General features: G+C 34.6%; 1 protein-coding gene across 1 annotated transcript; it reads left to right on the top strand.

The window, feature by feature from the left end:
- Positions 1–12,871: 12,871 nt before the first annotated feature.
- Positions 12,872–16,442, top strand: LOC123319268 (facilitated trehalose transporter Tret1-like). Its single transcript, XM_044906139.1, has 2 exons — positions 12,872–13,041; positions 14,673–16,442. Exons 1-2 carry the CDS (start codon positions 13,005–13,007, stop codon positions 15,977–15,979), a joined length of 1,344 nt encoding a protein of 447 aa, XP_044762074.1. The 5' UTR covers positions 12,872–13,004; the 3' UTR covers positions 15,980–16,442.
- The last annotated feature ends 481 nt before the right edge of the window (positions 16,443–16,923 follow it).

Below are 16,923 nucleotides of genomic sequence, written 5' to 3'. Positions count from 1 at the left end.
CGGTAAATTCGCATTCTCTTTTTGTCTTCCTCTGGGTCGTAGTCCACTAGTCTCCTGAGTTCTTGATTCGGATGGTTTTTCGCTGTTTCGAATAATTTCTCTGTGTTCTGTGTAGGTTTTGTTACTGTCAGACCATATTCATTAATATACGAATATTTCCTGAATTTGTATGGCCATTTTATAGGTATATTCACCTTGTATAGGCTTTTACGTTATATTAAGATCATTATAAATGCTTTTGTATCGTTACAAGAATATATATATAAATATTATACATATATTGTTTTTATTATGACAGTGTTCATGATAATTATATAATAATTTTTTAAAGGTTACGTCCGAGTGCAATATTCTTAGACAGCAATAATATCGAAAATAAGACATTAATAAATGAATTTTATAAATGTTTCACATAGCGCTAATAAAACCGTTTTATAGATATTCGTTGAGAAACAAAGTAGTATAAGATAACGAGATAATAACATCTATTATATTATCAAACAATTTTGTTCGGTGATCTAAAATGTCGTATAAAATTGTTGCGTGAACGTTTATAAAACAATATTATTATTAATACTATTATTATAAAATAAAATAGCACAAACAGTTAGAAATTATAAAATATCCTTGCTAGTTGGGTTGTTATTGCCATAATTGTTTGATGTTTAACTAAGTACGAAGTAGCTTTACTTTTCTTAATTATTGGGATTCAGATTTACACATTGCATAGAAGAGAACGTTAGCCATGACAATACCTTTTGTCAGTGAATAACCCTGTTGAAGATGCAGTCCTCTATAATTATCTGTATAAGATGTAGAACAGTAGAACATGGAAAAAAATTCATATTTTAAGTGAAACAAAATAATTATGTGCTGTCCTGATAAACAAGAATGACACTTGTTGGAATGGTTTATTAGAGTTGAACTGAATATCAAGGTCTGTGTGCCTTGATGATTCCCTTATGATCTGTTGTTTTCTATCATTCATCATGGTACATTAAAAAAAATATGAAATAGCAAGCGTTAACCTTGAGTGCGGAGGTTTACAAGAATCACGAATTAGCACAGTCTACAAAAATTTCCGAAACAAATGTGAAGAAACAAAGAGAGGAAGAAAATTATTGGCTGGTTGACAAACAAGTTTTTCGAATATATTGTAATTTCTGTCATCCAGACGAGGTATTGTCAGCATATGTGTTTGTTCGCCGATTGAGTGGAAATGGAAAAATACTCTGAAATTAATGGAAAAGAAACAAGTTTTGTCATTGCATTTACTCGGTATCTGATTGAAGTCGCCTTATAATTATTAGTTGTATGATGGCGGAGAATGTTGGCCAAAGTAATCTCCAAAATATAAATTTCATTTTTTGAATATATAGTTATAGTTTCATTGATGTCGGTCTCCGATAATCATTCATATTAAAGATATATTTTTTTATGTTGAATCCCCAAATGGCAACCGAGCCTCCTTTCATAATGAAAGTAGTCCTGAGTTTGTTTTAGCTGGCGAATAAATCAGGATAACCTTGAAAATTATCTGGTCCCCTTTTATAGCCTGAAATTTTCATTAAATCTTGGAAGATATTTATGATCCTCAAAGTTTATCTCAAATTTCACTATTCGTTTATGTGTGCTTCGATTGAAACAAAGTTCTATCACAAATTCTTGAATGAGCTAGGAATTTTCATTAAAAAAAAGTACACCTCAAGTTAATCTGGAGTTGCTAGTAAAATTCCATCCAAAATGATGATATTGAACAAAAACCTCGAATATCATTTAGCATATCTCTCATAAAACGTCAGATTTGACTGTTAGAAACTATGTATTTCTGTAAATATTATTCGGTGAAAGAACATTGTCCAAATTTACATACTTAATTGGCACAGTACGCTGTGTTTGCTCTTCAAACTCATTCCAACATAGTGACCACAAACGCGGGACACTGTCGCGAATGGTGGAAAGAAACCCTTTCATTTGCAACCTGTTTGCTCTGAATTTATTGCTATACCTTCGTTTATGTCTCCCTGCAGAACCAGTTCATGAACTTCATTATAATATTTTTATGTGTGAAGTCGTTTTGTCGGGATAGTGATATAATTCACGTAATGTTTAAAACCCTCTATATCATGCGGAGATAATAATAATTAACAGAAATAACCGGATACAATGAAACCATTGTATGTTCTTAAGGGAATGATAATAATTGGTACTTGAAATTTTGATTTATATTCTATTTACACAATACTCACAGGTTAAAAACAAGATTTATATGAATAATGCTACCGATGACTTCATTCATATTTATATAAAAGTATTTTAGTAAGTCGATTGTTCGAAACCACAATAATGTGTTCATATTTCCGCATAGAAGGAATCTGTTATTTTCAGAAATGTCAATTATGTCAAGAAATTTTGCCTTGGATGATTGATCATTCAATTTGATTGATCAATTGAATTTCTCATGCATATCATTCGTTAGATGATATCGCTTCTAACGAAATCTCATTTTATTCTATTTCATTAACATTGTTTTATTTTATTTCATGTCATGTTATTTCATTCTATGTTCTTACATCTTATTCTACTTCATTCTATTTCAATTCCATTTTTTGCAATTTGTTTCATTTCATTCAATTCCATTTACCTAATTTAATTTTTTTACAACAATGCATGCAGAGCAATTTTGCTCGAGAGTGAATTGACAGGTCCATAGTAAGTTCGAGATAACTTGATCATGGCTTTTCTCTAACAGTGCTATTTCAGCCTTGAAATCTATGTATATTTAACGATCATATATATGTTTCATCGGCACGTTAAATGAAGAATATGGTTCATCAAATAAAATAATTACACTTCTTTATTTCTCTTTCCATTTTATTAATCTAGAACGGAAAATACAGCGAATTTGTCCAATTTAAATAGGAATGTGATAAACAAGATAAATCATGATTTTGCACTTCAATTAAATTAATTGATCCCCCTTATTAGAGTATATATTCTTCACAAATCTGAATCAGTTGTGTATGGAGACCTTTAACAGGCGGGCAGATATTTTCACTTTCACCGCAACTGGTCCGCAATTCTACAGGTTGATCCTACCAGCCTTGACATTTCGCTCTGCCAACGACAATCTCCTTGTATAAGGGCCGCAAAATCCGGGTAATATTGAACGATGAAACAATGCGTTTTCATTTATACAAAAATTGTTCACCACTCCTTTCATATTGGTCCGGACAACATATTTGTAGATTCATTCGAATTGTTGTAATTATGTATGGACATATGGAAAAGTATTGGCGAGGAGAAAACCTGTCCATCTTTCTATAAAACAATACTACTGCATCCTCGATGAACTGCACTATTCTGTGTACCAATTCCAATGCCTTTCTTTCTATTTTGAAAATTTCTATTTAATCCACACAGAAATTCCCCTATTCCAACAATATCCTAAAATCTGCAATGGCCTCGTCTAATCATTCTATCTCTCTGTCCCACTGTCTCTGGTTCTTAATGAAAATCAATTAGAATCAGAAGCCTCCTACAGAAACTTTCAAATATCCATATCCGATACACAACCTATTCCGAATGCATATCCAGATCCAATTTAGTTGTAGATACGTGGGGTTATTACTGAATACAGCTGGTAATTTTTTTCAATCCCACGATAATCATTAAATTTGTATATTATTTGAAATGCTCTATACGACAGTTTTTTTTTCATGAGAAGGAAATGAATGTATTATAGTTTTTATATATCATTCTATTGAATTATTATTATCTTCTATTTCTTTTAATATCTTTATACCTCAAGGCATGTTTCCACATTCATTTTCTTTGCTGACAGAAAACTGGATACTTTCCCATTAGAAATAAAAGCCAAATCTTAAGTTTGGGTCTTTCCTAAAATACATAATGATAGTAGGTAACCGAGGGTTCAAAAAGGTCAAAATTGGTACAAAAATTAGCAATGCAACGACATATTTCAAATACGTCCTTCCCTCCCTATCACTTTTTTCCAAGTGTATAGACATGACAAATTGATTCTCGGAATATCCATCCTCTTACACGCTCAACTGAAATCAATGAATAATTTTTGGAACCTCGTATAAGTCCGTATAGCATTGGGAAGGATAGACCTATCAATCATATTCATTCATTGCAAAGTTTCCAGTTTATAAAGTATCGAACTCAACACGTGGTCACCTTAAATATAGTAGAATCGAAATATCATCTGCAAGGCTCAGAAGAATCAATAGAATTTCGATAACTGGTTATTTGAATGCAGATATGGGTCGAACATTTTCTACATTTAGGTACTTATGAAGGAACCTAGCAAAAATTCCAGTTAAATATCTAAAACTGTGTTGAATCATTATGTTTTGTTTCATATTTTTTTCTTTATTCTTCATCGCATTATATTTTCCCTCATTTTCTGAACTCCTGTCGCATTCAAGAACCTCATGATTATGGATAACAAATGAATTTCAGTGAGTGCTTAGTTGAGAGCGACGGAGCACAAAATGAGTTCACACACTAATAAACTGAAATTGATCACGCAACGATCAAGTCGCTTTGATGAAAGACAAAACCTAACCGCCCATTTTCATAATTCAATTGTTGTGAAAATACGAAAATTGTCATAATAAGCCGATAGAGTGCATAATTAATAACTTGTGACCTTATCTCACCTTAATTAATCGTTAAAACTACTACGGCATTTACATTTCCATCGCATGTTCGAAGAAATCCTGCAATAATGTGCATGGAAAATTGGTCACATAAGAATTAGCCGCATTTTCGATGGTAGGATCTGATTGATTCATTTCTTATACCTGCAGTGCACCGGCTTATCTAATTTTTATCATTTCATTTGTTCTAAATTGATTATCAAAGAAGATGCCTTTATAAATCGTTCACTATATTACAGTGATTTTTTCGATTGGACATTTACTGCAAGTATATCTCTTCCTAATTCAAACTGAAAAGTTTTGATTTGAAGAATCAATAAATAAAACGACTCAATACCAATGCAAAATGGAAATTAAAAAATAATCTAAATTAATTCAGAAACATAACTTCCACTCATATAAAAATCAGCAAATTTTACGATCTAAATCGAGCTAGCTAGTTTAGACAACGAAAAGTCCTCTCCATTATCAGAGCAACAAAAATGTAACCCCCATAAAATCGGGACAACTCTTTATTTGATGTCAATAGTCGCTATGGTGTTTAAGTAAACACTAGCGCCACCTGACAATAAACAGGGATCCAACCTAATTATCCTTCTCGACGCTTTTGATAGCAGTGTTCATACATGTGCTATCATCCTGCACTCGGGAGTGAGTGTATAGTATATACAGAGTGAGTTTTTGACTAGTACAAATACTTCAACAGTAGGCTCTTGAGGTCAAAATAAACACTTTTTTCTCACACCATTTTTTTCTATTCGGCCCTAATAAAAAGATAAAGCCATTATAAGTTTTCATAATGAGCTTTACCACTACATGAAAAACAACTTCAGAATAACTATCCAAATCTGTGACACCCAATTTTTCAAATTTCACAGATACTTTTGAATTTTTAAACAACAAATTACATCCAAAACCACATAAGAGTTTTTAGACCAACCTCTGCATAAATCTGAAGTATGTTGGAAAAAGCAGACTTTCTGCATGTTCCGACAACACCACAGAGAAAGATGATTATAGATTTCGTGCGATAGTTGATATCCTTGACAAGGACGCCTATTGCGAGCGGAGACCAGTCAACCGACCACTCGACACGGGCGACTTGATCAGAACCAAAGAACCAACAAGCATATCCATTCAGCGTTTATTCAATTTCTATTCCTCTAAACTTTTCAGAACGGACATTCCACACTGTTGCGACATCTTCTGGCAGCAAGTGGCTGCGATAGCTGCGATATAATCATACCAGATATGTACTCTGCTGCAATTTTGTTGGTATTATAATGAAATCATACCCGCTGTAAAATTGTTATATTGCATGTTAAGCTGAGCCAGATATCGATGTTCACTTGTCTAGATGCAAGACCGGCGATTCCATTTATTGCAAATGCGTTTCTGGGTTTCGCAAACGCTGTGTTGAATCCAGGCAATAAATCACATTCTTCGTCAGAGTAGATTGGTATTCATGACCTCCATGAATATACAACTTCATATATTCGAATTCCTGCGGAATATCAATGTGTGTTTTGGAGTCGCTTATTAACGAAGGAAAATTCACTTCCCAAACTTGCCTATGCATTGAAATTTCTATACAATGTTAGCTGTGAAATATATAAACTAGGACTAGAGGCTCAAAAACTTTTGCCTACTCCACTCTTCCACACTGTATGATTCAAAATAGTTGTTGATTTATTCTTCAGAAATATTTATTTAGTTTCAATAACTATGAGAAAATTCAAAATGTACGCTGTAATTTCTTGTCTTCGTAAATTCAATATTGCGAGATCTCAGAAGTATCTAGACCTCAGCAAGAATATGCTACTCCTCCTCACAGAATATTGACGCCTCAGGAAGCATGTAATGAGAACGACAAGTGCTTATTCTGTAGGGAGTAGGAGGAAACCTCCAACCAACCCAAAAGATGCTTTGCACAAAGAAATTGTAGAAGTCAGGAAGTACCAAGTAACCTACTTGAAGCCATCCCAGAAACTGGAGCTCATTGGAACTCTTTAAGTGGAGAAAGAGCTTCAGAATATGTGACTGTGACAATTCTGATGGGTCACAGTAAACCATAGAGTCGCAGAGCAACTAATCCTCCCTCAAATCTACATCTGCATCTACAAGTACTTCAGTCCTTAGTTTGTCCTACCCCCACTCCTAGACAACGGAGTGATCGACTAGCTTGGTGCAGAGAATGGCTGAGTTGCAGCTGCAACCTCGAAACTGCAATGGAATAACATTCAGTGCGATTCTGTTTGCTCATAACAATATTGCTATCACAGCAAGATCCGAAATATTCTGTATTCTGATCGACGAATCTGTGGCAATATGATCTGTCAATTTTGCTATAACCTTGTTATTGATATTGCCAACTTAGCAACCTCAAAATAGGAGTTGCTGAGCTTAACAACAAGTTAGGAACAAAATACGTAATACCATAGCAATATTGTTATATATTAGGAAGATAGCAATATGACTATAACGACAAGATTCATAGCAATACGCAAACAGAATAGGCCCGATTGTCTTTAGTTATGAATCGTGATATAGTGTCACTGTCATGCTGGCAATGAGTACTTCTTATATCTGGACTAAAAAAGCTTTTATTGTTTAGGTTAGGTTAGGTTAATTGGTTAGGATAAAAGGATTACATGCATCACAAAGAAGATGTGAAAGATATCATCTTCGAAACGATTCAAACATAAAAACTGATGAGATGTAAGGTATCACTGGTTTCAACCAGCCAATAATAATGCAGAACTGAAATCTGGATGAATGGCAATTCAATGTGGAAGAGAAAATCATTTATCCGATAGCTGATGATACCTAATTCTACACTTTCAAAAACATATCCATTGGAACCTTCATCAGCATGATGTAATATTACTGAATTATGCAAATCCGTTGAAGAAATGCAGAGGCGATAGTATTTTAATTTTGGCGAAAAATCTTCGATCTTATCTGGTACCCCATGGCAATTTCAATCATTCTGATATCTTATTAAAGGCAATCATGCTTCAATTAATGATCTCATCTTCTAAGGCATTCGGGTTGCATCTTCGGTTTGCTTTATGTACAATGTCAGGTTACATCACTTGAACGGACAATCTCCATGCAGGTGCGGACTTTAATTATTCTTCATAGTGAAGAACTATCCTTCCATAAACGTTACAAGCACCAAACACCCTTCACAAAGCTTCAACGCAATTGGTTTTTTCATAAGTAAGTATAGGAAATGTGAATAGACTGGTACATGAAATTGAAGCCATTTGTTTTCACACTTTGGAAGTTAACACATGAAATTCTGTGTACACTCAAATTTTAGTTCATCAATTCACATATCACACTACGATAGTTTCTTGGATTCAATTTATTTTACAGCTCAAATTTCAATTACATAAATCAAAAAACGAGAGGAATATCCACATAAGGAATGAGTGAAGAGTAACTCAAAAAAATTCATATATTAAGCATTTACTATTTCGTGAAAACTTGTGAATCTTGCATGTATAATCTAAAGACCAAGACAGCTGTTTACAAAGCAGTGGTCCTCCCAACGCTTCTTTACGGAAGCGAAAGCTGGACACCCTACAGGCGACATATTAAACAGCTTGAACAAACGCAACAACGTCATCCAAGACAGATAATGCACATCAGATGGTTCCACAAAGTTTCGAATGCAGAAGTCTTGCAACGCGCGAGTTGTACAACAATTGAGACTCAAGTAACGAGGTCCCGACTCAGATGGAGCGGCCACATTCTGAGGATGCAAGACACAAGACTCCCCAAAATAGCTCTATGTGGCGAATTCACTGAGGGAGCCCGGATCTGGTTGGTGACTATCCATGCCCGGAATGTGATAGGATCTGTAGGTCACGGTTGGGTCTCTACAGTCACAGGAGAGCACACAGCCGCAATCAGCCCTGAGAAATTATAAGTCTGTTCACACATTTATTTTTCTTTTTTTCTTTTTCTTTTTTTTTTCTTTTTTTCTTTTTCCTTTTTTTCTTTTTTTTTTCTTATCCTTTTTTTTCCTTTTTTGGTCTTTCTGTAGATTCATTCTCGGCAACGGGATACAGCAATGAATTGAAGATCGTTTTTCACCAAAAGCTTCCAAGATAAGTTTGAAGAAGAATGTGGCACCTCCTAAAATATCCTTCATTCACTGTTTATTTCATATGAAGCTCAATTCACACTTCTGTACAAAGTTCTCGAGAAATTGATAATGTTCTTCCATGGGCGTCTGACACTGAGATCGTATAGAAATTAATACAGAAAATGTCGTGTTATTACTAGATCCAATCCTGTGTTCATCTATTCGACAGCTAACGTAATTATTGCGTTCACATTTCGAAACAACCAACTTTTTCGATTTTTGAATTCATTTCAAGACGTATTTAGCGCTATAAAATCCGAACAGATACTGACACATTCGAATATGATCAATGGCTTCGTTAATCTAAATGTCAATTCAGAAGGAAAACGTCCTCTTACTTTTCGAATTCCCCACAGACAATCATGAAAACGTAAAATGTTATAATAGCGAAGTAATGAGGAATTTCAATGAAACGATGCGATATTTTACGGAGTATTCGAGATATTTCGGAGTGCAAAAGAACGTTATATTGTCAGAAAATTGCCTATTGGCCTTCAGTTCAAGTATGGATTTTAGATTTATAGAAGCTAATGAACGTTACTCAGGTACTTTTACCCTTGTGAGTTGGGACATTTAGAATTACTATCTGTGGGTACTTTCAACTTCTCAATCACTCATTCCAGTGCTTCCTTTCATTTAGTTGTAGACTGGGGACCATATATCACCAGATCACAAAAATTTGATCGAATGGGAAAACAAATTATTCACATAAAAAATGAATATACATATAAGTCGAATAATAAGTCACATTGAGTATCAATAATTAATGGAATAAGAAATCACTCACAACATATTAACTACCATTTTACAATTCTAAATAAGAAAGTCATAGTCTTCATTCTCTCTGATTTCACATGAAAACGAACGCGTCCTACCTCTCTTCATATGTTGTCCGAGATATGCGTACTAAATTAGGAGAATATGGGCAAAAGTTATCAACTTACTGTTTGATATAGTCTTGTCTTCGTTTGGGGTTCAACCTGGAGAGAGAATTTAGTTAAATCTCGTTACCAACTAGATGGCGCTCGAGTAATTGATAATACTCACAAGCTCCTACTAGTATTTAATTAGGGTCCGTCCATTCTAACCGTTTTCCATCTGAGTGGGAGTTACCTTGCTTTGATGACGTCAAATATGACCGAAACCATACTCTTTTTTGATGGCACGTGGTATCCTTCTCAATTATTTTTCAACATAAAATTCAGGTGTTCAAATCCAGTTGTTAAGACCAAACATTGTGTCACACAGACAGGCAAGAATAGAACTTTAAGATAAATCACTAATCCTTAGTTATTTCACAAATATTCTGTTAAAACTATCTACTGTGAAAAGTAGGTACTCAAGTGAAAGTATTCACATGAAAAATAAGTTGAACGATCCATTGAGAACTGCAATTAAAATAAAAAAAAAGTATCTAGTAAAATTTCTGTTTTACATAGCGCCTGGATGTCAGTCATCGATAAAACGAAAGAAAAACCAATGGAATTGAAGAGGATGGGCCAATTTACGCCGACTTCCTTACTGAAGGTTGCCTTGAAAACATAATGCATAAGAAATGGATCAATAAATCCTCTTTTTTTAATGAGAATCATTGAAAAAAAAAAAAAAAGGTAATAACAAAAAATAATAAATTTCTGGCTTCCTTTCTTTTCGCCCTTTCATACCCCTATGAATGTTATGAAATTATTCCAATTTTCGCAAAAAATAACGAATATATGTATTCTTCGGAGAGTAAGATTTTCCTAGTGTGCTGTTCGAGAGAACCACCTACATATATTGGTATCAAATAAGAAAACCAATCAACCCGTATCAAATTCCGGTCATGGAAATCAACGCTCCTGTAACAATCCACCTGCAACAGTATACGGAATGCAAATCAGCCACGATATCATAAAATTATCGATTGCTCTGAATTTACATACCGAAAGGAATCGTTAGAACGAAAACAACGTTTGAAAAAACTTCAAATCAAGGACTTTGGAAGGAGTGGTCTTCCGTTGCAGAAATGTTCCTATTTTATATGCATATAGCGTATCGAAAAAGGGACCTTGTTTGGCGCAGTATCCAGACTGATCAGTCCATTTTTCATTTATGAAATTTGACACAAGCAGTATTCATCATATTCTTTATTAACATATAAGTTGGATCTGCAGGAATTAGGAGTTGTGTCTAAATGACAGGGGTTTGAATCTAGATAGGTTTCTGCACACATGAGTCAAAAAGCCTTGGCGTTTCGAAGTGTAAAGACCAAATGAAGAATAGGACTAATAAAAGTCATCTCAAGTGACATTATAGTTGTATAGTTAAATGGGCGCCTTTGAACTTGCCCCTCGTGGACACGGGGATGAGAAGATTCATTTAATCCGGTTTTATTTAGAATTTATCCAAATTTAAAGCTTGTGCACCCTGAAATTTCCAAGACATGCACCGCCACTGAAGGAAATCAACGGTTTTCTGTTATTCAGGCTTCGTCAAATCAGGGAGTGCGTTTTTTGGGTAAGTTTCATAAGGACAAAAATGTTGAACCCTATTGGTAGGTATTCTTTCGAAAACTATATTTGTCTTATAACTACCTATATGTTATAATTTTGAGATACTTTAAAGGAAACACAACGAATGGAAGGGAAAAGGAGAGTCCTTGGGAAGTAGATCGAATAGCCAAACTACTGTGTACCATTTCATCCATCTTATGCCAGATATGCAACTCAAAATACACAAAACGTAATTGAAAGTAAGGGACTCGATAATAATAATCATTGAGAATAGCACAGAGTGCGAAGAATTTATGATTTTATCGTTGTAAATAAAATCAGATTATAGTTTTCAAGTATGTCACTTATAACATAACATTTATATTTTGAATATTCAAAAAGGAATACCTATCTTTATATCTGGATAAAGAGTAATCCGTTATCGGAAAATCCAATATGACTATTTAACTTAAGGAAATTGAAAAAAAGTCATGAATTTTTTTGATAAAATTTTGAGCTACGTTGGAAAATTGCTTGCGAAACAGAATTTTGAAATCAGAAAAATATTTTTATTCTTCTGGTTTTATAAAGATAGCGAAAAATAACAGTCTCGTGAAAAATTCTAAAAATAATAGAAAGACATTGAAAAAGTATCAGTAGGAATAGGTACATAAAAACCCATAGACGTATTCCATACCATCGAATTCCTGAAGAAGAAATTACCTCAATATCCAGAATCGGACAATGTTACAGAAAACAGAAATGTATATTAGTCAACCGTAATGAAAAAAGGGTAAGATCATAAGGTCAATTGTAAGAGCAACATCCAAATACCTATCTATTGTGAAATATTATGTGAGTGAGTGATTTTCAAAAAAAATCCGCAGCAATAACAAAAATCTCGAAGATTACCTACGTATGAAATTGACACTTACTTATCTGAAACCGATGATAAGATTTTGAAAGGTAAAAATCTGAGTGCGATTTTTTATGCCTGTTCCTATGTCTGGAAATCTGAAAGCTACAAAACTTGGGTTCAATGTTGAGGGCTCGTATATTTTTTATATGTAGATACAACAGACAGAAATAATTTGTTTTTTGAAGCCCGCTCAGATATTAGAGTGGAAAGGTGACCCCTTTACCAAACTATAACTCTAAAAAAATTCAATCGCCAATGTCACTGCGCCAAGAATTTCACCGAAATTTGATGAAAAACCGACGAAAAGCAATTATATGGTTATGTTTTATGGACACTGACAAAGTGAATAGCATATTTTCTTCAATTGAGAAACAGTTGAATTAACAAAAGAAGGCGCAGTGACATCTAATCGTCCTTTGACTTAAATTTAAAAAAAAAATCAAGCCTCCACTTGAAAAATTACTAGGTGTTACTTCCTCTTGAATTCTCAGTGTGGTTGTATAAGCAACAGAAATTCTATTTGTCAAGACATGAGCTGCCCCTTGCTCAGATTTTTCTTAATAGCTGCCGATAAAACGAGTTATCTACGATAAAGGATAAACTTTTGGACAAGCTGATGGCAAATAATACTGGATAGTTGCAAGCGATTGTTCACTTATCTCAATTGTTGATTGATTTTGGCGATATTCGTGGACTTAGTTGAGGAATAGTATAAATAAATGGTTGGTTACATTTTCTCATAATTGGTCAGTTAAGCTTCTAGAAACAAAATGGGTGCTCTGTACATGTACATTTCCATATTCACAGGTGAGTATATTTGCAAAAAATAATTAATACTGAAAATAAGTAACTTCAAGAAATGAATGCCAAAGAGGGTTTGATATTACCTTGAAAAATAATTATGTTTATATAGAAAAATATCCATGTAGGTACCTGCTACATGATCATTTATATTTCACGAAATTTTCCTCTAGTCTCATTCAAGCATTCAATGAATCAATAAGCCCAAGCTTTCTGCAGAGTAACGCAAAGAATTCATTTTCTCGTTATATGCAATTTGTAGAAAAATGCTCGAAGGGGTAAATTTTTATTGAGTCATGCAACTTTTTTTTATAATTGAGGATGTTTTCCATACAACTTCCCTGATATTCTGTGGCAAAATTGGCCTTTTGTGACTTTTAGTTCCTATACCTATGTACGATGTCTTCGTAATTTGTATAGAAACTAAATGTCAGAAACTGGATCTTCTAGTAAGTTTGGAAATTAATAAATGTAGTAATTCAAGCTCTTCGAGCTTTTTCTTACAATATAATAAATATGGGGAGTCCGGAAGAGTTGAACCCCTTTTCATTCTGAAGCCACTTGAGTTGTATTTGTAAATGGTAGCAATTTTTTTCCGTGAAGATATCATGCCTAAATAGGTAACTTTAGATAATAGTAAAGTGATGGTGAGATGAACATTTTGAGTAGAGCAATTCTTTTGTTAGGAACCGAAAATTGGTTCACGTCTCCCTGACCAATTCGAGAGTTGAACAGGGGGCGAGAGAGACTTGACTATAAGTTTGTGTATCAGGAAAAACATTGAAAGAAAAAAATTTCAAATGACCAACGATTGTCTATGTCAAGGTTTTCATCATCAGATGCATCAGCATATGAAACACATATTTTCTATTTCAGAGTCACTCTCACTTATTTCCGAGATGTTTTTTCTTTCTTTAAACCTTTGTATATTTTTTTATACTTTTTTATATTATTTAATTTTTTTTTGAAGCAAACTATTATCTAAGCTCAGTGCGGGAAACTTGGACCACTGATTATGTCTCCTGACCATAGCATGGGTCAAATCTCCCGCATTCCCTTTTAGTTTATTCAACAGATGATTTCTTGAAATTTTCACAACTATTATTGAAAAGGCACATTGTTTGTAAAACAATATTAATCAATGAAAGCAATAAAACTGAATATCACCAAGCACCTATTGAACTTTTAAGACAGTGTAACAAACAAAAATTATTCAATTTCTTACTTCCTAACAACAAAATCACGTTCAACCTTCTCACTCCCGAACTGTTCTGATGGCGGCCAAAATGGAGCCACCACTAGTTGTGCCTTGTCACGAGTATGTCGCAAGCTATTTACGATACCGGTAGCGCGAAATTTGAATTGAAATATTTGAGGTGGTTCAAGTCTCCTACCTGAGCAAGTCTCCCGCACTCCAGCTACACAGGAAACGAAATTTGTGCATTACTTTTTGGTCACTCTGTATAAAGATTCCTTGGTGACTTGTTAAGTACAGAGATTTTCACAAAGAGTTCTGCCAATCACTTAAACTTTGCGATTGATGGCCTCCAGTCGCAAGACAAAAATTTTTTTTCGTTATTACCTCCTATTCGCAGTTCACCCAGTGTAGCCTTAATATATATTCATTTCTTTTACAGCTCAGTTGAGCTTCATGGTCGCCTCCTTCGCTGTGACTTGGTCTTCCCCAATGCTTGTAAAACTGAATGGAACTGACGACAATCCCTTGGGTTACGTGATATCAAAGACAGAAAACAGCTTCTTGGCTTCCACCAATATACTTGGGGCAGTGATTGGTTCCGTTGGTTTCGGCCTTCTGGATCACACGTTTGGAAGAAAGACCCTACTGCTTGTACTTGGTTTACCATCCCTTATATTTTACTCAGTGATGGCGTGGTGCAAGGTGATGTGGTTGCTCATGGTCAGTAGATTCGTGATCGGACTGAGTTTAGGGGGAATTTTCACCATCTTACCCATGTACTGTGGAGAAGTAGCAGATGCGAAGAATCGTGGAATTCTTAGTGCGTCTATGACAGTGTTCGTTAATATTGGTATGCTTGTTCCGTATGCAGTAGGACCCTTCATACCATATTTCTGGTTCCATATAGTTTTGGCAACGATCTCTGGGATCTACATAGTTTTATTTTACTTTTTTGCTCCAGAGAGTCCTTATCACCTCATCAAGACTGACGAAGATGCTGCAAGGAATGTATTGCTAAAGCTTAGAAATAAAGAGGACGTCCCACAGATTATAGAAGAAATGAGGCTAAGTTTAAAACAAACAACAGACGTTTCCATAATGGAAATACTCAGAAGTAGGGGACTGAGAAAAACCTTGATTATTGGTCTTGGTGGCTTCACATTCTCTCAACTCACAGGAACAGTTATAGTTGCTACATATAGCCAGACAATCTTCGAGGAGTCCGGAACTGGTATTTCATCAGATATCTGTCCAATCCTTGTTGCAGTCGCACAATTGATAATGACAGTCTTTGTATCGGCAATAGTAGACAGATACCCTAGAAAATTCTTATTAACCCTTTCGCATCTCTTAGTTTCATTAGTGCAAATACCATTTGGTGCATACTTCTTCCTGAAAAAACACGATTACGATGTCGACAGCATAAACTGGTTACCACTGGTATGCTTAATAGTCTACGTTTGTGTGTATAACATTGGGGTGGGACCAATCCTTATGACTTTCCTTGGAGAATTATTCCCACCCAAAGTAAAGGGACTAGCCATCGCTTGTATGACAAGCTATAATTGGACTGGTTCATTCTTGTTGACAACCTTCTTCAACACCTTGAATGATGCAATTGGTATAGGAATCCTCTTCTGGATATTTTCAGTTTCTGGATTCCTCGCTACAATATTCATCAAATTCTTCATGATAGAAACGAAAGGAAAAACTTTGGAAGAAATTCAGGAGGAAATAAATACGTAATTGAAGATGAATCTCAAGCATTTGATGCAGTACTATGAGGAGCAGTGATACCGTCAGAGATATGAATTCTCTGGGCGCCCAACATGGGTTTGATTCATAACTGAAGAAAATTGGAACTAGGCAATGAGTGCTAAAATATGTGAAAGTGTACTACGATTCGGAAAATGTGTGGATTGTGAAGGTTTTTGAGAATTTCGCATGAAAGATTAAACTGTATATTATTTGGAACGATTAAGAATATATCTAGCTTATTTTTTATCTTAATTATAATTAATAGGTATAAAAATCCCGAAAAGTGTTTGAATTTTGACTTCTCTCCATATATTTTAAGGTCAATGATATACAAACAATTCAGGAGTTTTTCAAGTTTATACCTAAAACTTCCTTTTTTGTATAGGGTAGTACTTGATGAATCATGTGAAATGAGAATGATAATTATGGAAATAAATGATATTAAAATTGATAAGTTAATTTTCATTTCAAATAACGCAATTTTTCAAAGAATGTTCTTATAATTGAAGAGTAATTAAGGTCTATTTGTGCCCACCATCAGATCTGTTCCCATAACTGCGCTCTCTACAGCTCTCTACAGGACTTCAAGGAGGCTAGGTCCTCATTCCTTCTATAATTTTCTAGTCCAAGGCATTTCTACGCAGGCTTGCAATGGCGGGGCATTCTGTAACCAGATGCGCAGGATCTCACCAGTCAGTTTCTGATAAGCCCATCATATATTATGCTCTTTAAGGTTTCTTCCTTCTCTATAAACTCTTTCTTGTAGGTGCATTTCCCTTCACCATAGAAAGGCTCTGGGCCAGTTAATAAAAGTTTGTCATGCAATCAAAACGTTTTGTGACAAAAAGGGAAGGAAAGGATCATTTATTGAAGATGATTTGGTCGTCGATCAGCTGGTAGATATTCTTGGCATTGGATACCTTTTACTTTTT

Source organism: Coccinella septempunctata, chromosome 8 (assembly GCF_907165205.1).
Source record: "Coccinella septempunctata chromosome 8, icCocSept1.1, whole genome shotgun sequence".
NCBI lineage: Eukaryota > Metazoa > Arthropoda > Insecta > Coleoptera > Coccinellidae > Coccinella > Coccinella septempunctata.
The sequence above is the reverse complement of the archived record's forward strand: the minus strand, read 5'-3'. Positions and strand labels throughout refer to the sequence as shown.